This window comes from Rhamphochromis longiceps, linkage group LG14 (assembly GCF_057381845.1).
Source record: "Rhamphochromis longiceps isolate RC_006_pf linkage group LG14, R_longiceps_female_GT1.1, whole genome shotgun sequence".
Classification (NCBI taxonomy): domain Eukaryota; kingdom Metazoa; phylum Chordata; class Actinopteri; order Cichliformes; family Cichlidae; genus Rhamphochromis; species Rhamphochromis longiceps.
The window spans coordinates 26,664,239-26,686,259 of NC_140570.1; the positions used below are offsets into that span (position 1 = coordinate 26,664,239).

Here is a 22,021-nt window from a genome sequence, read left to right on the forward strand (position 1 = left end):
CAAGACTGCCTCTTGCACAACAGTTTGTTTATCTGTGTTGCCCTTGTTAAGTCAACACATGGTTTGTTCTAGTGTTAAAGATCTTTCTTTGACCTTACATAATTCTTTAATAATCTTAACTGATTTGTAATGTTTTTCTTCTTCTTCACTTTCATGCTTACTTTGGCAGAGCATTATTCCATTTTTGCTTTGCTTCCCTTTCTTCCTTTCGCTTGTTCTGCTTTTATCCCCCTCTTCTCTTCCTTCCGTCATTGTCTCCTTAGGGACCTCTTGGGTTTATGCTTTTACATTTGGAGGGTTTGGATCCTGAGAAAGTTTGGTTTCCATTCATTTCTTCCCACAGCTTCAATATGTGATCAGGCTGCTGAGAGTGACGTGCATGAGTCCAGTGAGCTGTTGTGGGTTGTTGTGAACTAATGACTTTAATGTGTGTTTTTAATTATACAACCTGTGTGAATCCATGTTTTACAGACAATTTGTCAGAAGACAGCCAAAGACTCACCGCAATATGAAGCTTGTAAGAAGGCTTTACAAGCAGTTAGCAAGGTGAGGGCACTGTTAAACAAAAGTTCAATGTTAATGGCTTGCACCTTTGTTAAATTATTTAACAAAATTATTATTGACGTACGGTTATTATTTAGACAATTAGTTTGTAAAACTAGAGTAACAGTTCCTGTTCTGTTGTATCACTGTGAGCCACAACAGGAAATGATTAATTACTATGCAAAAAAAGCTAATCTAGCTTTCTTGTACTCTTAATTTTGATATGTGGATATGAAATGACAAGCAGAGTGCCTGCATGTTGACGTTTTTACACATTTTATGTGTGTGTGCATTAATAGGTGGTTAGAAAGTGCAATGAAGGAGCTCGGACGATGGAGAGAACAGAAATGATGTACACCATCAACTCTCAACTGGAGTTCAAGATTAAGGTATGTGGGTTTTTTCAGTTTTTTGGCAAGCAAAAATATTTTTGATTAACAAATGACAATAATAGAATAGCCCTTTATTGTCATTGTACGTGTACAACAGGTTTGTTCATCACATAGTGAATTCTGAAGTAAGTTGGATAAAAGAGAAAATAAAAGTTTAGAAAAATTATACCTTCAACTGCTGAAAGATACATTTTTTTTAATTGCTTCGGGCTTGGTTGCCTAGCAACAGACATATCATTCATACACTTTGTTATGAAGGCTGCTAGAGCTAGCTAGATAAGGTTGCTAGAGGAATATAAAGGGAACTGTAGTTAGATAAAAGGCAAGTAATTATCGCAGAGCTGAATGGGTCGGGGATGGTTATTGAGCCGTGGCAGAGTGGAGGACGGACCCGTGGACAACTGGATGAGTTGCTGGCTGTGAAAAGCATTACGGCAACTTTAGCTGAACGGAGCAGAGTACAGAGTGTGGAGAACTAATCCAAGTAAGCGAACGGTGAAATCTGCAGCAGACCAGCTGAGTCAAATGGGTTTCAGGTGTGAGGAGGTAAAGGGATGCACACTGTGGAAAAATTTGAGAAAAATTTACAACTTACTTTCTTCAAGAAATTCCTACTGCTATTGTTGCAGCATGGGGTCAAAATGACCCTCCCTAGTAGTTCTAGGGTTAAACAGATACTGGTGATGGATGTGTATGCACCGATATCACTAGAGTTCAAAGGCAGTTAGGGAACGGCAACCCTCTGGAAAGACTCCCATGACATTATCTGCTCCTATGTTCTCCACCACATTCAAGAAAACCTGGCTGACTAACCACAAGACTAACTGGTCAATGATAACACATCTCACTGAGGCTTTCCTGTTATGGGAGACTGCAGGGAAATAACATGAGGAAAGAGCTAGTCTGTCACCCTTAACTGTAACAGTGTGCTTGTCCCAGTTAGGCTTCATTAACATAACATGTGTTTTGATGGCGTGACAAAGTGGAGTTTCTAGAGAAAATTCGTGCAGGCTTGTGAAAAACATACAAACTCCACACAGAACAGCTCTGCCTGGGTTTGACTCATGTACCTCTCACTGTGAGGTGGTAGTGTTAACCCACCATGTTTTTGTATAGAGTTGTATGCTAAGTGTATCACAGTCAGTTTTAATGCTAATAGGCCACATCTGCTGATCATATTTAGCAAGTGGTGCATGCTAACACGTATGTACACGTATCTGTCAAAAAGAAGAACTCACCCCTGTATTGTCATGAGTATCGACAGTAAACACGGGGTTTGGTAGGTTTAAGTGTGCGTAAGCCATGTGGGAAATTGCTGTTGGCACATTTGGAGCGCACGGATGCCTAGTGAACCGTTTTTCATTCTCCAGCTGTTCATCCCCAACATTACAGACATTTTAAAATTTCTTTGATTAATTAGATTCACCATCTTCCCCTGTTCACCATATTTTCTTTCTTATGCTCCTCTAGCCTTTCCCCCTGGTCTCATCCTCCAGGTGGATGGTAAAAAGAGGGGAACTGACTGCATTTGTGGACAACAACATCTTTTACAAGCGAACATCACGGCAGCAGGTCTATTTCTTCCTCTTCAATGATGTCCTCATTGTCACCAGGAAGAAAAGGTGAGTCTCGTCGAAGTTGTAGAGAACTGCCAGGCCATGCATGGGAGGGTCTGCATCTGATTTACTTGGTGTGAGTTTGAGCTTGGTCTGCTGGCTCTGCTCATAATTCACATGTCGTGGCATGTTGAGTGTGAAAGTTTAACCGTAAGTCTTCAGGTTTTCACTGCGTGTGAGCACTGTATGTGACCGAGATCCTGAGTGCAGGGTGTGTAGATTTGTCTTCTCTGTCGTCATGTTTGAACTCGTCCTGGGAAATGAGCCTGTTTAAAAAAAACAAAACAAAGCAAAACAATATTTCTGTGCAAACCGAAAGCAAACCACGAGAAGTGTTGGTAGCAGGGTTTAGAGACCGTTAAAGGAGTTTGATGCCACCGCAGATGTAGACTGCACTTCCACCCTGGCAACATTATCACGTGTGTTTTTAGGTAGATCAGGTGCAGATACCTGAACCTGTTGCTATTTGGCACTATGAGAGGTTTTTTTGGCTCTTGACATGTCTTGTTGCCATGAATCACCTGGAGCTGTGAAACCTGCTCTATTGTCAGACCCGTCAGTGAGTCTGCTTTCCTCTTCCCCTATTTCCTCTAGTTTTAGGCAATACCATGGAGAAAAGAAAAGAAAAAGAAAAGCTATAAAGAGGACATCCTTGATATGACTTTCATTTGTGTGTTTGTGTGTGCATGCGTGCGCCTGCTTGTCTGTTTTTGCCAAAACAAAAATTCCCGGCCATCTCCTTAGTGTCTGGAAGTAATAATCCCGCCACTCGCAGACTAAGAATTCCTCAGAACTGTATAAAAGAAAAGAAACGTTCCATATGATATTTTTCTGGGAATCTGATCTGCCACAGCAGACTCCAGCAGTGTGTGGTGTCAAGCCTGTGTTTGGAAGACGGATTCGGGAAAAGGGAGGGCTCCGGAATCACAGTGTGTATTTATGTGTGTGCGTACGTTTGGATGGGGGAAGCTGTTATAATATTGGTTTGTACTGTGGAGAGCGCTGAAGTCCAGCTGTGGCACGCTACTCTGCTGCACTCCATCTGCAGTAATCCAAACAAAAGCTCACCAGGGGCACACAAGGCTATCCAGGCACTCCTAGATCACAAGCGCTTGTAGGTATAATGGCAGAATGGCCTTTTCTGTTGAAATTAAGACTTATAGTTTGAGTGGTATATTTTGCAAGTTCAGTCTTGTCTCACTTTAACATTTTTAGGATTCTGTCAAAACCACAAGAAAGGGGTGAAAAGGTCAGAGCCAAAGCACTTACTTACACAGTAGGCTAGAGAAAGCATAGGCATGACCTTAGAGCCATTTGAGAGTGTATATATAACCCTGTGCTATCTGAAGAAAGAAAGGCTAAATCTGTTTGCCTGTCATTTGACTCCATGTATTCAAAAGTAACTAAGCTGTTTGTAAGTTTTTAGTATGCTGTGTGCTTACCGATGTTCACTATTATTTTTATAATCATCTTAGATTTGTACAGTTCCACACATAAAACATGATATCTGAAAAAAGTTAGTTGTTTTTGTACATCACCCACTGCTAAATCTGTAATGGAGAGGACAATATAGCCATTAAGAAGAGACGAGACAATCTTCTTGTTTTATTGACTTTAAACTATGGACCATCCCTTTGTCAGGCTGGGCCTTGTGTCATGCACTGGTAAAGTGTTGCTCTGCTGGACTCTGGCTCGCAGGAACACTTACATAACACTCCAGCTGGCTTCGTTCTCATCCCCCCCATGTTCCTGTGTAAATGCTGGGCATCATCTAAACATTAATTCATGTTGAGATTTCCATCTATTCTTTTTATTTTTGCTTTTTTTCTCTCATTCTTTTCCTCTTGATCTTATGGTTTGTTTGTGTTTTTTGCTGTATGTGCCTGTGTCTAGTCTATTCTCCTTTTTTTTTGGGTCATAGGCTCAGCTTTCAGCATTATACTCTTATTTTGTGTGTGGGCACGTATCCATTTACATGGAGTTCTATCTCAACATGTCTTTAAAGGTTTATATTAGTTTTGCTTGTTTCTTGAACTGTTTGTTCTTTATTACAGCTGTGATAATGAATTTTTCCTGCTACTAGAAGGGTGTGTGTGTGTGTGTGTGTGTGTGTGTGTGTGTGTGTGTGTGGGGGTGTGTGTGTGGGTGTGTGTGGGTGTCCAGGAAAAGGAAAGCCACAACTTGGGTTTTCTTTATAAAATTGTTTAAGAATTTAACGTTTCTCTCCCACATGTTGACAAAGCATATCACGGCGATTCCCCACCTCAATTCATCTGCCATTTGGCAATGATCTGACACACATGCAAAAAAACTCAAACCTCAAGCATGCAGTTTCCCCACCCATCGCATTCCCAGTGTCATGATGTCAATGGCATTCCAGGCATTTCACCTGTAGGTCAGTCAGGAGCCAAAAAGCTAATGATGCTAATGGCGTGTTTGATGTTTTATCTTGTTAACGCTTCATTTTTGTGTGTTTGAAGAGATTCAAATTCCAAACACTATTTTAGTATCTCTAATTGCAATTAATGGTCACATTTGAAGATTATCTTAGATTGTTTTAGGTGATTAAATTCATCGATTTAATTTTTCAGCCAAAAAAAAAGATAAAGTGAAATGCAGCTTAACTTGTTTGTCAGCTGAGTGGAATTCAAAGGCTTTACCCTTACATACGAAAAAAAAATCTGTGTAGGAATTGAAAGACGTTTGTTATTTCCGTTATCCATTCTGCCCATAGGCATGCCCAGATCACGTTACAAGTTACAGACAGCTGGGAACAAATGTTTGGTGGGCCTTTATCAGCTTGTTTTGATGCTCAATTTTTTTTTCTTTAAAAATTACACACATACAGGAATGTGTTCATACACGTACACAGAATAGCTCTAAATGGAGAGCACCAGACCTTCTTGAGAAATAACTGTCACAATATAGCTTTACGATAAAGGGTTCAAAATATCTTATAATAACTGGAAAATTTGCTGAAGCACGCACGCACGCACAAACACACACAGACACACCTCTGTTGCCTCCATCCTGTCACTCTTTGTCTGTCCCTCTAGGGTTCTCTTCCTTTTCCTACTTTTCTCTTATCAGTAACACTTTCCTGCTTCTATTTGTTGCATTTGCTCATATCCCCATTCCTGGATAAGTGTTGAAATGACAATTAATGTGCATGTCGAGGTCAGAGAGCTCAGGAAAAGCATTTTTTTTTAGATAAATAGAGTATATAATATAATATAATATAATAATGCAGGCAAAGCAGAAATATTCACATAATTCATGTTCCTTCAGTCGTGAAGGGCAGCAGGCCTGTCACTGTCAACAGTGGCAGTCTGACTTCCTCAAATATAATCTCCATTCCTCAATGAGCATAGGAGATAACAGAGGTTAAAACTGACATTACATAGTTAAAAATAGGTTTTGGTAAAATGCACATTTTGAATCTGGAACGATAAATGGACTGTTTAGGGTAACTCAACATAATGGTAGATGATTATCCTGCTTTTGTAATCACTCGAATTATACCTCTAATGCTCAGCAGAGAACATTTTATTTTTCAATATCTGACAAGTATGAAAAATCTAACCAGTAATCATGAAAAGTTGACTTTTATTAGTTCATTTTCAGTCTTTTGTTAAGCTAAGCTAACTAACACCATTCTATAGACACGAATTGCATTCTAAATCTGCAGGAATGCAAATTTCCCGTGGGTATCATATTATTATTATTATTATTATTCCTTTAAACAACTCCTTTAAGAAGTTGTGAGAAGTGTCTAGTCACAGTTAGATTTGTGCTTGTCTTACATCCATCTTATACACAGACACACAGTGCAGTGTCTCTTAAAGCTACCTCTTCCAAGAAGTGTTACGTAGTGGGGAAAAAGGTTTTAACTTGTGGGTGATAGTTGGAGAGTAGGTGTCGGTTAAACCTTGTGAGCCTCCCAACCATGACTGGATTCTCAAAGAAGTCACAACCGTGAGTTTCAGAGTTTTGTGTGGAAAATCCATGGAGCATGCCTCTGCTGCTTGGCTTTGGCACTCACTTTACATCATGTATAAGTCAGACGTGCTCACTGCTGGCATCTGTTTGAGTTTATGTAATGCACAAGCTAGCTGCTGTCCAGTAGCTTCTCGGCTTGGCTGCTGTTTCAGTCTCAGGTTGATAAAACATGAGCTGGACTTCAGCTCCTTAACACTATGAATACACACACACACACACACACACTTTCTCTTCAGGTTCAGTGCCATGTCAGGGGTGCAGTGTTTCACAATCAGCTCCAGATGTTTCTGACCAACTGCAGCTGCTACTAGATTTTTTGAAAAAGTCGTGGGAAATGTAGGCATGCAGTTAAACAAGCAAAAACAGAGTGCAGTCGTAGGATATATAGACAGTTGCACATTTGGACTTTTGATTGGAACCAAATCTGAGGGATAATTGAACATTTTCTTCATTAAATACCATAGTACAGTCTTTCCCACTTCATGATTCATAGAATTGTATGGCTTGCTTTGTAAGTGATGTGGACTAAGTACACTGAATTTTCATGCAATGATCACTTTGTTGTCTTTCTTGTCAGTGAGGACAGTTACACTGTCATAGACTACGCTCTGAGGAATCAGATCAGTGTGGATTTTTGTCAACCCAGCGATTTCAACCGGTCACCGATCAGAAGCACCACCAGCATGCTGAGCTCACGGCAAGCTGGCGCCAACCACCTCTTTCGACTGAGTTTCCCTAGCAACTGCTCTGGTGACAAGGTGACCATGATCGTTGGAACAGAGTTGCTGTAAGTGCTTTTTTTTGTAACCTTTGTCCCTCTTAAATGTGCTGTTTTCGTTTCACTTGCATTTCACTTGTCACAGATTTATGAGGCATGGCGATAAGGAACTATGAGTCATTTTTGACTCTCATTAAAACACTCATGTGTATTCTATCATCATTTTGGGAAACTAGAGTAGCCGTGTGATTTCACTTTGAACCACACAATAAGGCTCAATCTCTTAAAATTTTAAGACCAGCATGTCTACTCTTCTCTGCGAGGGAGCTTGGATCAAATTTCTGCTCCCTTATCTTTTCTGTATGTGCTCCAATACACCTTTTAACTTCAAGCAAAGAAGATTCATGGTTCTTATTTTATAGTCTCTTTTTGCACCATTACAAGTCACAGGGATATTTTGTTACTTAAGGAAGAGATGGGCGCACTGTTAAATAAAGTCTGCTGTTCCATTATACAGTCGTACTGTCTGGAGTTGTACTCTGAAACAGACCGGCTGTATCAGATGATTGGGTTGGAATAAAGTCAACAAAACAATCATGTATTCTAAATAGAAGCGGCTCTCTTTATTTATAGTCTAAGGGGTTGGTTCAGAAATTTGTCGCATGTGCCACTTAAATATTTACTCACAAATACAGTCAGTGTAGCTGGAGCTTTGGATTCTGTGTCTTAGTACAACAAAAATATTTAAAGGCTGCTTGTATAACCCACACAAACAAAAGGGATCAGCTATGCACTGGGCTTCCTGCAAGGTTTATTTGTTCTTTTGAGTACTGGGAGCTGCAGCTTATGCACACATGCGCACTTCGATGAATGCACAGGCGTTTGCGCACGCATCTTGTTGCTGTGGTTTGATACTGTAAGGAGTGTTTTCATATGTACGGGGCCGGTTCCCCCTCATTCCTGTGTAGTTAGAGAACCTCCCTGTCTGTTGCCTTTACAGAAGCTGTGGTTTCTCTGTGTAGGCTGTGTATATGGCACGTCTACACTGCAAATTGCAACCTTAAAAATGTCTTTCGACTTGTACCATTTACTGTTTATAATATTATTGCCTTGTTTTGGTGACTACAGGTGTGCAATTACATTTTATTGATAAAAATACTACATGTTTAAACCTGGATTTAGTCAGCAATAACTAAACATGGATACCTTACAGCAAGCCATCAAGTCAAGCATTCAAAAGATTAATAGTTATTTTTCAGTCCTGATGGAAGTTGGCCAGTACAGGCAAATAAGTGCGAGGGTTTAAAGTTCCAGGGTTAGATGACCTACAGAAAATGAATCTGTTTTCACACTGGATGAGTGTTTTTTGGTTATTTCTAAAGTTACAACCCCACCCTAATACCATTCTCAGCTCAGGGTAGCAGATTCTGCCGAACTGCCGACACCTCTTGCGTCAGAGGCATGCACACAAGGTGTCACTGACGTACCGGCTGTAATCTTAGAAGCAGAGCGATAACAATTCTCTCTAAAGTCCTCATTAAGAGGTTTGGGGGGTGGCAGTTGCAAGTCAAAAATTTGTCTACCAGGAGCCTGTTTCCCCACCAAACATTGGTTTAGGTTCTTAAAAGTAATTCATAATGACTGTTATCGGCAAAACATTAACCAAGCGAATTTTAAAATGACAAGTGCTTTAAGCATCCATATGTGAGAGACCGGTCTGGTTTTATTTTATTTCCTTTTGACTTTTTGCTTTCACTTTAATTTCAGTTTTTCCAGAGTAACTTTGCTTGTTTCAGTTAATTTTTTACTGTTTCAAAATGTTTAGTTTTAGCTTAGTCTCTGTTAGTTTCAGTGATAGTTTGAGCCTTTATTAATTATTGTATGGGAGGCAAATGTCTAAGAAGAGGTAATAGTGCCAAATTAAGAAAAACACATCGATCAGTTTCAGAATAAAGTTGAAATATGGAGATTAAAGTGGTCGTTTCAAGTCAAACAACTCCCAAAGCTTAAACTCTCTACAAAATGCCTCGTTTAGAGTAGTTACTGAAATCAGTGCTTCATAAACCAGTTTTAGTAACGAGGAAATAATTTCTCTTTAAGCACATAAACACAGTGTGGTGATAAGTGTAAGGACGTTGGAGATATGGTGCAGAAAGCTGCATCAAGTCAGCAGGAAAAACAACACAAATTTGGAAGTGCAAAATAAAATGGCTGGCAGTGGACAGATGCAACGATACTGAGTTTTTAATTTTTATTTTTTTATATCCTCATGGAGTCAAGAGGATATATGTTTTGAAAAGTTGGTCGACATATTTTACCAACTCCATCTGCAGAAGGAGTTTTGTACGTACAGCAGCAACTGTAATGACTTTAAACTTGAAATGCTATTTTGAGAATAATCTCCAAATGAGCACAAACTTGTTAACTCGGCTCATCGTTTTGCAGACTAAACATGATGTGATTAATGAAGAAAATATTCAACAGATTATTGGGTAATAAAAACGACTGTTTCCAAAACACGACACCTCACACAGTACGTCATTAAAACAAAAGCCTTCATTTTAAATGATTTGTTTCTGCACTTTTACTAAGTGCAAAAACCTGGCAAAGTATCTGCAGTAGTATTATGTAATAGTACTATGTGTGAATGCACGGGAGGCAGATTCAGTGGACTTCCTTAAATGCACCGCCTGCTGATGCCTTGACCTACTACTCTGGCATGCATAATTGTGATCCCCCACCCAATCTGAGTGCCTCCTCTATGTAGTATAGCTTGTTGCGGAAACCCCCTAGACTCCCTTTTTGATGTATTTGGGGCCCTTGGCTCAGATGATGAGATGTGTGGGTATGTATGTGGAGGGTCAGCGCTTCACTCACTGTAGTCCTGAATGAGCTAAGAAGAGAGGTGGGGGGGGGGGGCACTCTGGCAACTGTCCATTGTTACAGTGGTTTCTAGTCATTGTTGAAGTTGTTGCCTAGCAACAATCCACTGCCAAGCAGGCTTTTTCCCACGACTATCCTTCCCCCTGCCTGCAACTTAACTCTTCCCGATTCTTCCTCACCGTCCTGTCTCATCACTTCAACAGCAGCCAATGTCTTCGCTTTGTTTTGTTTTTAAATCAGTGGATAAATTCCTTTTCCTCCATTCATTCATCCCAATTTGGCGATTTAACCCAGCCTGACACACAGTGTTGTTTCATTAGCCAGCCTGTTTACGAGCTAAATGAAGCAAATAAGACAGATAAATAGATGCTGGGCCTCGGAAACTGGTGTCACAGTGGACATTAACATGACTACAGGATCTCAGAATATAAACTTAACCACTTTTATAAAAATTTTAAACACAAGTCCATAAAATATTGTTCGATAATTCTGTTCACCCGGGTGACTTGATCTTCATTTTGGTGAACAGTAATGCAGAAACTTTTTGAAAGTACTAGTTTATCTATAAGACTCGGTTAAATGACGTAAAATTGTGAAAATGTTCCATTTAAATAAAATTCTGACATTATTTGCATGACAAAAAACAGTTTTAGGTTCTCATCGAGTAGCCTGCATGCCAGTTTGTGCAGCCTGTGAATGCAATAAGAAAAGATGAAGCATCCACTATTCATTTCATACTGGATACAAAGCAGCACAGGAAGAGCCCCAAAAAGCATTTTTGTTCAGTTTAAACATTTGTTCCCTCCATCATAGCTGACTAAATGTCCTAATATTACACACAATATTATGCCACAGTATCAAAATAAAACAACCACTATGAAAATGACATCTTCCAACATAAGTCACCATCTTTTGAGCAGATTGAATGCAAACACTAAAACAGGTCGATGTGTACATTTTTCTTTTGTGGCTCTCACTCACATGACTGACATAATGAAATATTATACAATAATTAGCAAGGTACGAGGCAGTTTCTTAAAGAGGCAGTGCAATCAAATAATTTTCATACATCGTTTACACGTATTGGATGAGGTTGGTCCCAATCATGTTTTTTAATCTTTCCAAAGTGAAAGCCTAGACATGCAGCTGCTAACTGGATAGGGTGGGGCAGGGACTTGATTTGCTTTTCCTGTCACTGTCACAAAAGTGCTAATGACAAAATGCAGGTCTGTGCATGATTTATCTGTTAATGAGTGTTAACACAAATATACAAACATTAAAAAAAACAAAAAGAAAAAACCCTTCTCTATATTCTCCATATTCCAAAGGGAAATTCCACACATTCTGACTCGAGGCAGGTCTGTTTTTGTTGAAATGAAACTGTGGAAATGGACTGTTATTGTCAGTGTGGTTATTTCTGCTTTCAGTTCATTTTTTCTCTACCTGCCGACCTTTTAAGCTGATGCCTTAGTTTAATTTGAGTATTTTGTGCAAGGTCTAAGAAGCTTACATACAACACAATGACCTCTAACCTTAGCAGCGATGTAATGCATCAGGAATTCACACAGACAGCTGGATTTGAGATGGCACAGGGACCTCAGTGTGGCTTGTTTTGCTGTCTGTGGCAGTGTTTATGATTCTCCTCTTCTCTGTCTGTGCCCTCTTCCTTTTCTTTTCTTTTCTTTTCTGTGTATCCTTTTGTTTGCTGTGCTCATGTCAACGTGTCTTTCCCATGACCTTGATGCTGTGTCTCGTCGTCAGTGAATAGCTCTTCTCTATTAGTGAAACAGAGACGCTACAGAGGTCTGCAGCAAAACAGTTCTGCTTGTCAGATATGCAGCTACAACACAAAGCAGCAGAGATTATGTGACGGTCTCTACCAGAGAGACTGTATTCCTGTTGCACTCTGGTTTTCTTACTCTTTCTACTTTCATTTTAAGTGATAATAATGAAGAAAAAAAAAGTAGTTGCAGATTGTTCCCCTTGGTTTGGGAAATTCCCTGGCTGCGTTGCTCCGTGCTGAGATATGCCGCGTTTCAGTCTGAGAAGTAGGAATTGTACCCAAATACTGTCAGTTAAGGGTGGGAACAGGAGCGATCGGAGTAAACAAACTGACAGGAAGGAAAGAAGATGTAAAGATGAAAAGCAGTAGCGTGCTGCTGAAGTTGTCAGGGGATGGAAGATTAGAAAGAGGCAGTCATTTCTTCTTATCTGTAATATGTAAAGACATTTTACAATGGAAAAGGAGTGAAACAAAGTCCTCTGGATTTATGATGCTCGCCTAGAGCCTGTGCTTGTTATATTTGAACCCATAAATGAAAGTGGGTTCAAACAGGCATCTCAGCAGCTTTAGTGCGAGGTGACTTGCTGTGATTGTTTGCACACATGTATCTGTATCTGGCATGCACCTCCAGCTGTCAGAAGCAACAACTAACAGCTGTCTTTCCCCACAGAGCAGCTCGAATGAATGTAAAGAACCTGCATCTTTAGCACAGAAATGAACAAAGGCAAAACTCTGTCCTATTTTTAAAAAGGCCATCAAGTGACAAAAATGCAGGGTTGCTTTCAAGCACACCGACAGGTGATAAAGAGAGGTGATTGGTTCAACAGTTGATCGTTATGAAATGTATCCACCAAATCCAAAGGTCACACCGTGTGACAGGCATTGATATTGCAGTGTGGGTACGCCCCGTTCTCTTAATTTCACGATTTTATTAAAAGTAATTGTTATCCAATCTCTACTGACCTATATCATTGTCAAGTTAGTTGTTGACATGGCCAAGATATTTCCCCCCTGAAAAGAACCAGAACAGATTGAAATGCAGTAATGATGTCTGACTCATGGGCTTCGTCTCTTCACGTCCCGTTTGAGGCCCCTGTGAAGAGGGTCCATACAATTGTGCATTTTGTTCTCATCTGCAAGATCCAGGGCCAGCAGTGCTGAGTCACAGAGGGCCTCAGCAAACCCCCGCAGGTTCATTTCCGTAGGCTTCTTTATCTCATCCTCTCTCCCTTTCCAAATCCTTTAGAACAGGTGAAATGAGAGGTGGATTTTCATGGAACCTGATCTGTGCAACTCCGCCCACTTTTCCTCGCTGTGAAACTCAAACAAGAAAGAAAAAAAGCAAAGCAAAGCAGGGCAGTTCTTTTCTGAGAACAAGCCTTTGTGCTTGTTCCCTTCAGTTCCCTCTGACTACAAAACACACCTCTGTGCCCTCTCAATAACACGGGACAGAGGATAGCGAGGGAACACTAAGCTTCCTGTGCGGCTCACACTAGCCTGTAAAGCTGTTTGCGTGCAACTCCACCTCATTTTATTTTCTTTAAGTTGATTCTGACCGCCCTTTGTATCTATGATACAAAATCTGAACAATAAAGCATCTTCGACTGAAATTAAAGCAGCGAGGAACTCCCATAGTAGAGCAAAATTTTGAGAGTTGTGGTGTTATTAAACTTTGGGAACACTATAAAGTCCTTTAATAGTTCCTCATGTGCCATTACGTTTTCTTTCAGGAATGAGCGTGCTCGGTGGATCAGTGCTCTGAACAATAATGACAACAATAAGAAGACTCAGGACCGAACCAGTGAGTTTCCACAACACATAATTCACATGGACGCTCTGTCCTGACTTCTCTATTTAGCCTGTTGCGCCACCTTGTGGTTATGAGTTGAAACAGTTTCCTCATGCTGAGTTGGTTGAAATTAGCCTGTCAAAAGATATTTAAAGTGCCAGTGTGACTTCTCTAAAATGATTCAGATGTGCTCTTTCAGATCTCATGCAGGTGGAGATGATCAGAACTTACACCGCCAGGCAGCCAGACGAGTTGTCTCTGCAGGTGGCTGATGTGGTGCTTGTCTGGCAGACTGTAGAAGATGGTATGTCAGCTCTCTCTGCCTCCCTCATATCTTCATATATCCTCACTCATACTCTTTAATATTCCTCTCATTTTCCACCTTCCTGTTTCAACGGTTTCCTTTCATCATTTACTTTTACATACTCTCCATCTCTCTTTCAAAGTCTGCATTTACTTTTTCCACATAATGGATCTGATACCTGTTTGAAGATGTGGTTTCACATCTGTGCAAACACATGGAAGCCTTTTTCACATTAAATAACAGACAGAACCAAAAAAGAAGAGCCAGTAAAAGCATAAAGTACCACACAACACATTCTTCTGTTTTCATTTAAAGCCAGTTTCTCTTCTTAGGCTGGTACGAAGGCGAGCGGCTGCGTGATGGAGAGAGGGGATGGTTTCTAAGCGAGTGTGCTGAACCAATTACATGCCAGGCCACTATTGAACGCAACATGCAGAGAATGGACCGCCTGCAGGGCCTTGAGACTAATGTGTGACAGGACGATGAGCAGACTGCTTAACCTACATGGGGCTTTTCCCTGGCCATTAGTGAACCCTCAACACACCAGTGACCTGCCTTTTTAAGCACTGAACTCAGACGAATGAGTTCAATAACCATACCACTGACCTGTCTCCAGGGGACAACTGGACATCTATGAGAGCCTTGCGGCTGCTAGGCCCTCACAGTGGAATAAAGATGGAGCCACAATCATCAATAAATATCAGCCACACTGTCTAAGTTTCAAAGGAAAGACTAAAAACAAACACGTGGAAGACGGATTTCCCTAATAACTGATTTGTCTCTGTGCAGGTGGGACATTTTGACAGTGGGATCTGTCACACTGATTAATTCCCTAGCCTGGTTAGTAAAACTTCACACCCACAGCCAAAGTCACTGCTTTTTTAGCACCCTACCACACAGCAATAGCTGGTATGAAATTTGTAAATGCTTTTTTGTTGTTGTTGTTCATTTACAAAGAATACGCTTTATAATGTGCAATTAAAATGAGAGTACAGTAATACTGTAAGAGGTAAAACAGGCTAAATTGTGTGAAACTAACAACAGCCTGGCATGCGCTCTGTTAATGAGGCTTCTCAGGCCATGTGATTGAAGCTTTGCCAGCATCTTGTTGATTGTGAAAGTGATAATAAGGAAGGAGGGTGTGATTGGCAGCTTATGTAAAGTGTGTGGGTTAATGTGGAAACTCCTGTGAGTGTTTAATCAGCCTCTGATGGCATGTGAAACTATGACAATATTTGCAACAGAATACAAAGTGGTGTACGTTGAGCTGCAAAAGAGAGACGGGCTATTTGTCTGAAGCTTAAGGCACTTTGTGTAAATAGCAGAATCCATTTTCTTTTTTTTCCTGGATTATATTGAAAACAAAGTAATCTGTATATAATCTCCTCTCTCTTATGGGTTAAGTGCATAACAGAAGGTAGTCTGTCTACCCTCTTGTCTCCTGTTAATGCCACCATCATGAATCAATGATTCATTCATGTCACAAATATTATTAGACGCTCCATTCACTCAATGATTTTGATTGTTTGAAATATTTTACAAGCACAAATACACAAGATCGGTCTCAGACACAGGTATATGCAGCAGCCAGCTACAACTTTAAAATCATCTTGAGCTGTCTGTGGCATTCATATAGGTGTTGCTTTGACACATACTTAAACTGCCCAAAGAGTAGTTTAAGTATGTGGTATAACACAGTATTAGACAGGTGGCTTTAATGGCGTGGACTGGCACTGATATTGGGTGTACACCCTCCCACCCCTTCATATTTATTGTGTTATAGAAGGATGGTAAAATTAATTTTGTGTGCTGATGGCAAGATCGGAAGATAGAGAACAGCCCTGCTCTTAATGGTATTGCCCAGCATGAGTCATCTTTTTAGTGTTGCCCAGCTAAAGAAGAAAAATGACTTGGTCAAAGGATGAAGATAACACCATCTATCAAGCCAACTGCTCTGGACTCAGTCCAAATGACAACCATAACTGTTGAGCCACACGAACCAAGCTATGGCGGTCGGCAGTGCTGCCATGAGGAAGGACACAAGTATCCAGACTTTCAAAGAGAACAGCTTTGCATTTGCTCTCAGGGAACATTAGCTTTGGCACCACACACATAAGCAGGAGCCGGTCTTGTTTAAGTCATTTCCTCTCTTGTATCTAGTGTAAATTACCTTTGTACATGTAAATATGTAAAACGGCTTAAAATGTGTAATGTATGTTTTCGTAAATACAGATTATATTGAAGCAACTTGATTATTCAGCCTTCTATATTTTTAATCAGCAACTCCTAATAAAAGCTGAATTGCCCATCATTTAGTCTGATCAATGACTTTTTTCTTTTTCTTTTTTTTTTTTTTACACATCAGCAGAGACCACTCTAGGAATAAAACTTGGGACAATAAATTACATTCTTTCTGAACATTTAATGAAGGATAATCAGATAAATCCTCTGGACATTTGCACCTTTCTCAGATTGGAGCTATTAAATCGAGGGTGTGAAATATCATATTACCCAGATGATCTTAAAGCTCAGAACAAATTATGTTCTCTCATCGTAAAACCAGCAATATTTGAGATTTTCCACATCTCAGCCCGGCAAGGCGGATGAAGTTAAGCCGCATGATGGTACACCTTCTCTTTATTGCACAGGCCTGTGGCAACAGGTGAAAATAAACTTATCCAAACAAGAGGTTCACTAACAAGATAAAGTTACAGAAAGAATTCAGAGAAAGACTGGTCCTTTGATCTAAGAGGTGAAAAAAAAATTATGGGAATCAAATGCAGGCCTTTTTTTTGCCTTTCTTTTTAATAGCAGTGGCCTGTATTTGGCCTTCAGGAGCAGCAAAATTTCAATCAAGCAGAACCATCAAGAAGGCCAGCTGGTTATCATAAATAATCCAACTAGACCCTGTGTCCAAGGACGCAGGCAGTAACTTCATGGCATCTTCTTTTCAGAGACAGCCAAATCTCTATCCACTTTTAATCATCGTCATCATCTTCGTCATTGAAGTAAACATGCTCTCCTCTTGGGGCCGACGCCCACGTTCTGCCATAGCCCCTACTGCTGCCTGTGGGCTTCTCCTGGGTCGTGATGAGGTCTATGATGGCTGTGATCACAGCACAGTCTTTGGATTGACGGTTTTGCCAGTCTACAGGAGCAGGATTACAAATTTTGTCCTGCAGCAGAGAATCCAGCTCTTTCTTTAAACTCTGCAGGACAGACAGGAAGGAGAGATTAATACAAAAGAAATTTCAAAAAGACAGATGTGTTGTTGATGTGCATGTGTGTGTCGTTTACCTTAACAAGGTGAGCAATGCGTGCAGGGGATCTAAAGACAATCCACTGGTCCACTGCGATGGTTTCCTGGTCCTCGTCTTTTTGGATGGTAATGTCTCCTCCAAAGAACAGCAGTGAGAATGGTGACACCTCAGTGCAGTCGTATAGAAAGATCTGAGGGAGCACAGAGATATCAGTAACGCGCGACGACAGGGCCATTACAACAAACACGTCAACACATTTGGTGACAGAGAGCAGCATCATTACGGCACACCCTGCCTGACAGCTATTCTGTGGTGTGGGCTGAAAGTGTCCCATTAGTAAGGAGAGGCTGTGGAGTTTGAAATGTGTTTCAAGAGAAATGTCATCTTGACCAATCTGTGACTTTAACTTATGTATTACACCTCATCCATTTTTCTTCTGTGTTTGAAGGAGACTGATTAATGATTAGGGATGGGTACCGGTATCCGGTGCCATTACGGCACCGGTTCTGACATAAACGTTAGTAACCAGACCGAAAAGCAGCGCACATTTCGGTGCTTTTTGTTTCCTGAGATGTCACACACTTTGGATTCTAGCCAATCATTTTACCTTTCCAAGGATAGTAGGCGAGCCCAGGTACGTACGTTCTTTTAGAGCAGAGCTACAGATTAAAAAATGTTTGATAGAGTGATACTATATATGCCCTATAGCTGCAAAAAAGGCTAAAATTGTTATCTTTTTACAAAAAAACAAAACAAAACAAAAAACAGCTAAACATGAGGGGTTTTTGGACAAAGTTTGTGTTTTCCGTTGTTTAAGCACTGGTTCCAACCAAAGGAGGTATGCTGTATCAACAGAAAAGGCTAACTTGGTTATCATTTTGCAGAAAAAAAAGAGACTTCTAAAAATAAAAACATGAGAGGTTTTTGGACAAAGTTTGTGTTCTCTATTCTTTAAGCATTGGTTCGAGCACTGTTTAAGCACCGGCACCGTTTCAAAAGTACCGGTTTGGCACCGGTATCGGATAAAACCTAAACGATACCCATTCCTACTAATGATAATGCAAATTATTATTTTTTTAGTTATTTATAGTTAAATTCTAAAGACTGCTGGCAGAAAAAGGTGTCATATATAGGTGCACTATAAATCACTCTGTGGGTACACACTAACAAAAAACTCCTTTGCTCTCAGGTCAAAAGTCAAAGACGCGGGATAAACAGCAAACAAAAACTATTTCAGCTTTGAAGGTTGAAGACCATAGTATTAAAAGGGAGAAGTAGAAAAAGATGGAGAGAGAAGAGAGAAGAAAAAGAGAAAAAAAGCGAGGAGACAGCAGAGACGACTGCATTTACTCCATGAATGTGTAATGTTATGTCTCACCGAGGGCAAGTGCGTCAGAGAAGATAAAGTCTGGACGTCATCCTTCAGTTTTATTCTTTTTTGTCCTATCTACAGCCCTGGACTTCTGCTTTCTTCTCAGGGTAAACAAATAACCTTGAAAACCTCGCACTCTCAGAATACCTTATTTTTACCATGTCATTGTGCTCAAAACCACTTACATGCGACAAGAAAAAAAAAAATCATTTAATGGCAACAATAATGACAGTGAAATGCAGCAAATCATTTATTTTCCCTTAAAGACAAAAAGCACAGGCGGCCATCAGAGAGGACATAAAAGGTGTTTTCCTGCAGAATAGAAACATTCACAAAAAGAGAGCACAGAAAGAACAAAGACAAAGAGATGCAAGGGAGGGGAAACGGGTGTGAAGAGGGGAAGAAAGAAAAAAAAAAGAGAGAATATAGAAAAAGGCAGCAGTCAGCAAACAGCACTGACTGTTTTGCACCCCACCACCAACTACTACATTGTATCTGGAAGCTTTGAAGCACAAGAGCCTTTGAGAGGGACTTGAAAGGCAGTGTTTTAATCAAATATTCATTAAGTGCAAAGCTGGTGTGGCACCACTGCCAACCTTTAACCACTGGCCCTCTTTTCCACTCATATGCACCATTCGAGGGACACATGCAAACTCAAGAAGACACAAAGCAACACAGACTCAAATGTAAAAATAAATAAATAACATTTACAGAACAATATAACATTTACTAGGGGAGATAGATTACTCCACCATGTAAGATACTCACACTACTTGTTCTCATCTTTAGGTGATAGATAAGCCAAGTATAGTTGAATTCCGTCTCTTCGGCATTGACAGATTTTGGGTGGATACACACTTTTCCGTCAGCCTGAGTGTACACTTTGACACTGCAAAAGATCAGATGTGAGTGAGTCTGTGTGTTTTATAGAGCTGGGAATATTCACATTCTTCATACTTTACAACATATTTTTTATTAAAATTGTCATCTTAATAAATGATGAAAAAAAGACAATTTATCACAGCAGAAGATGGAAAACAGTTAAAAAAAAAATAAGAAATTGCAACAGTTATGAACACCCCCCCCCCCCCCCCCCTTTTGATTACATTTTTATAGACAAATTATTCAAAAAGTTTGGATAAAAATAACGATTATATGCAAACACTACAATCTGGTGTGATCTCTGAGGCAGAGATGAGCAGTGGAATACCAAGGACTAGTGTGTCAAAACCTAAGTATTTCTATAAGAATTAAGGAGGCAAGTAGGAGCCAGGTACTCCTAATCAAATGTGACTGATTAACTGATCATTAAGTGTGAACACCGCTACATAAGTGTTTGCAGTTTGTTGGTCTGTGTTAAAACAATAAAACGGTGGAAAGAAATCAGCAATGATCTAAGAGTCCAGCATTCCACAGTAAATTATTCAGTGGAAAATATTCGAGACATGTTATACGCCCTGACAAACTCACCCCAAGGTCATGCACATGACCTTGCAATGCACAGAGGAAGTGAAAAAAAAAATGAAACTCCTCCACCTCAAACTCTACCAGCCTCAGATAGTATGTCAAATGTTAAAGTTAATGAGAGTACAATTAGAAAAACACTAATTTTCTAAAATTAGTGGAGAGTCATGTATCGCTTGCTTGTTGGCTTGTTTGGGTTGCCAGGAAAAAGTAATATAGTATAATTTTTGCTAAAATAACTCAGAATTTAGCTGTTCAAGAGCTAAATTCTATCAGGTGTTTTTTGGCTTTTTAATCCAACGTATGCAGAATGCTGAAAGTAACACTGTGTTCCACACACCAGTATGTTGGCCAAAGAAAACCAACTGTTTCACTACAGGGAACAAGTTCTAACCTTCTGTTATGCACTTAACCCATAAGAGAGAGGAGATTATATACAGATTACTTTGTTTTCAATATAATCCAGAAAAAAAAAGAAAATGGATTCTGCTATTTACACAAAGTGCCTTAAGCGTCAGACAAATAGCCCGTCTCTCTTTTGCAGCTCAACGTACACCACTTTGTATTCTGTTGCAAGTGCTTAATCAAGCACTGAATTCATTAAGTGGAGAGCCGTGGTGCGGACATAAACATTTAAAAACTTGCTTGGTGTTACGAATTACTTATACAAAGGAAATGACCCTGGGAAATGACTGTGCACCTAGGTCTAAAGCTGTCAACGAGATAAACAATAAAAGTGACAGCCTGCTGTGAAAGAGTCTGTGCCCCTGTTGTGCGTGTCTGTCTTTTGCACGCAGGTCACAGCCACCGCTTATGACAGCTGCCTTTGGGCAATTTTATGATGACTGCATTGATCTTGAGCTGCAAAAGTGCCTTTGTTTTTGACAATCATCCAAACGTGGCCTCTGCACAGCCTGGGGTAATTGTCACAGTGCCCTTACAGAGCACTCTTACCAGGACGTATGATGAGATATTGCAGTGTGAAGGCTATTTTTCTCTCTGGAGATCAATAAGACTGATTGTGCACCTCTCTATCTTGGCCTGTGCAGCCCTTTCCTGTCTGTCATTGCTCATCTCCTCCTTTGGATTAGCAAACTTACCCTGGCCTCTTTTTGCTGTGAGATGGTCTGATCATGGCCACCTTAGGGTACAGACCTGCTACAATCACTGCCTTGATTAATTTTTCATTGCCTGAGGGGAAAAAAAGTGACAGATAAAGAACAAATGAAAAAGAAAATATTAAACTTAAATGCTTCATATCATACTTTGCTACTGCTTCACAGCCCAGATATCATGACCAGTTAAAAAACAACAAACAAACAGAAAAACTTCTTACTTACCCGAGTTGACATTAGATTTGGGGTCTTTGGGATCGTTGCTGCTGACAAAGCCTGCATGCATGAGATGTTCGGCAAACTGACCCTTCATGTTTTGCAGCATCTGAATGATGAAAGGACAAGTTGCTTCTAATAATACAGCACACCTTTGACTTCACAGAAAGAAGTCCATATTTAAAATATAGTCACGCAGAATCATCCCGACTCACCTGGAGTGTGTTGGCAGACAGGAAGTTGTCCCAGCAGTATTCCCTTTCATACCTGCCTCCACGCTGCTTTGCATCCTCCCAGCCCTGGGTAAATCAATGCATGATAAATTAAGATAGGATCAATTCATACAGCAGACACATCTGTGAGTACAAAATCAGGAGTCACCCATGTGGGCTGTTCTACCTGGAAAGCATTGACAATAGTGAGGTGGTCACTCCTCGAGTTTCTAGAGAGGGCCTTCCGCCTCATGTCTGCCATCTTCTCTTTACCCTAAGACAAACAGATACGTAAAAAAAAAAAAAAAAATGCACACACACACAAGTTCAAAGATAGTATACAGCGTAAGCTTTC

The 22,021-nt window shown here is 40.2% G+C and overlaps 2 protein-coding genes across 8 annotated transcripts in view; one reads left to right on the forward strand and one right to left on the reverse strand.

The window, feature by feature from the left end:
• LOC146654195 (rho guanine nucleotide exchange factor 26-like) overlaps positions 1 to 16,333 on the forward strand; it is a 29,064-nt gene extending 12,731 nt beyond the window's left edge. For all 7 annotated transcript variants that reach the window (XM_085380526.1, XM_085380520.1, XM_085380522.1 and 4 more), the window contains 7 exons: positions 472 to 546; positions 843 to 932; positions 2,406 to 2,557; positions 7,128 to 7,337; positions 13,665 to 13,735; positions 13,923 to 14,027; positions 14,360 to 16,333. In XM_085380526.1, coding sequence (XP_085236652.1) covers positions 472 to 546; positions 843 to 932; positions 2,406 to 2,557; positions 7,128 to 7,337; positions 13,665 to 13,735; positions 13,923 to 14,027; positions 14,360 to 14,502 — 846 coding nt within the window. In that variant the 3' untranslated portion in view covers positions 14,503 to 16,333. The remainder of the gene's footprint in view (positions 1 to 471; positions 547 to 842; positions 933 to 2,405; positions 2,558 to 7,127; positions 7,338 to 13,664; positions 13,736 to 13,922; positions 14,028 to 14,359) is intronic.
• Positions 16,334 to 16,472: 139 nt separating this feature from the next.
• dhx36 (DEAH (Asp-Glu-Ala-His) box polypeptide 36) overlaps positions 16,473 to 22,021 on the reverse strand; it is a 30,464-nt gene continuing 24,915 nt past the window's right edge. The window contains exons 20-26 of the mRNA XM_085380518.1: positions 21,854 to 21,940; positions 21,670 to 21,753; positions 21,464 to 21,563; positions 21,224 to 21,314; positions 19,428 to 19,548; positions 17,325 to 17,477; positions 16,473 to 17,236 (exon numbers count right to left, since the gene is read on the reverse strand). Coding sequence (XP_085236644.1) covers positions 17,006 to 17,236; positions 17,325 to 17,477; positions 19,428 to 19,548; positions 21,224 to 21,314; positions 21,464 to 21,563; positions 21,670 to 21,753; positions 21,854 to 21,940 — 867 coding nt within the window. The 3' untranslated portion in view covers positions 16,473 to 17,005. The remainder of the gene's footprint in view (positions 17,237 to 17,324; positions 17,478 to 19,427; positions 19,549 to 21,223; positions 21,315 to 21,463; positions 21,564 to 21,669; positions 21,754 to 21,853; positions 21,941 to 22,021) is intronic.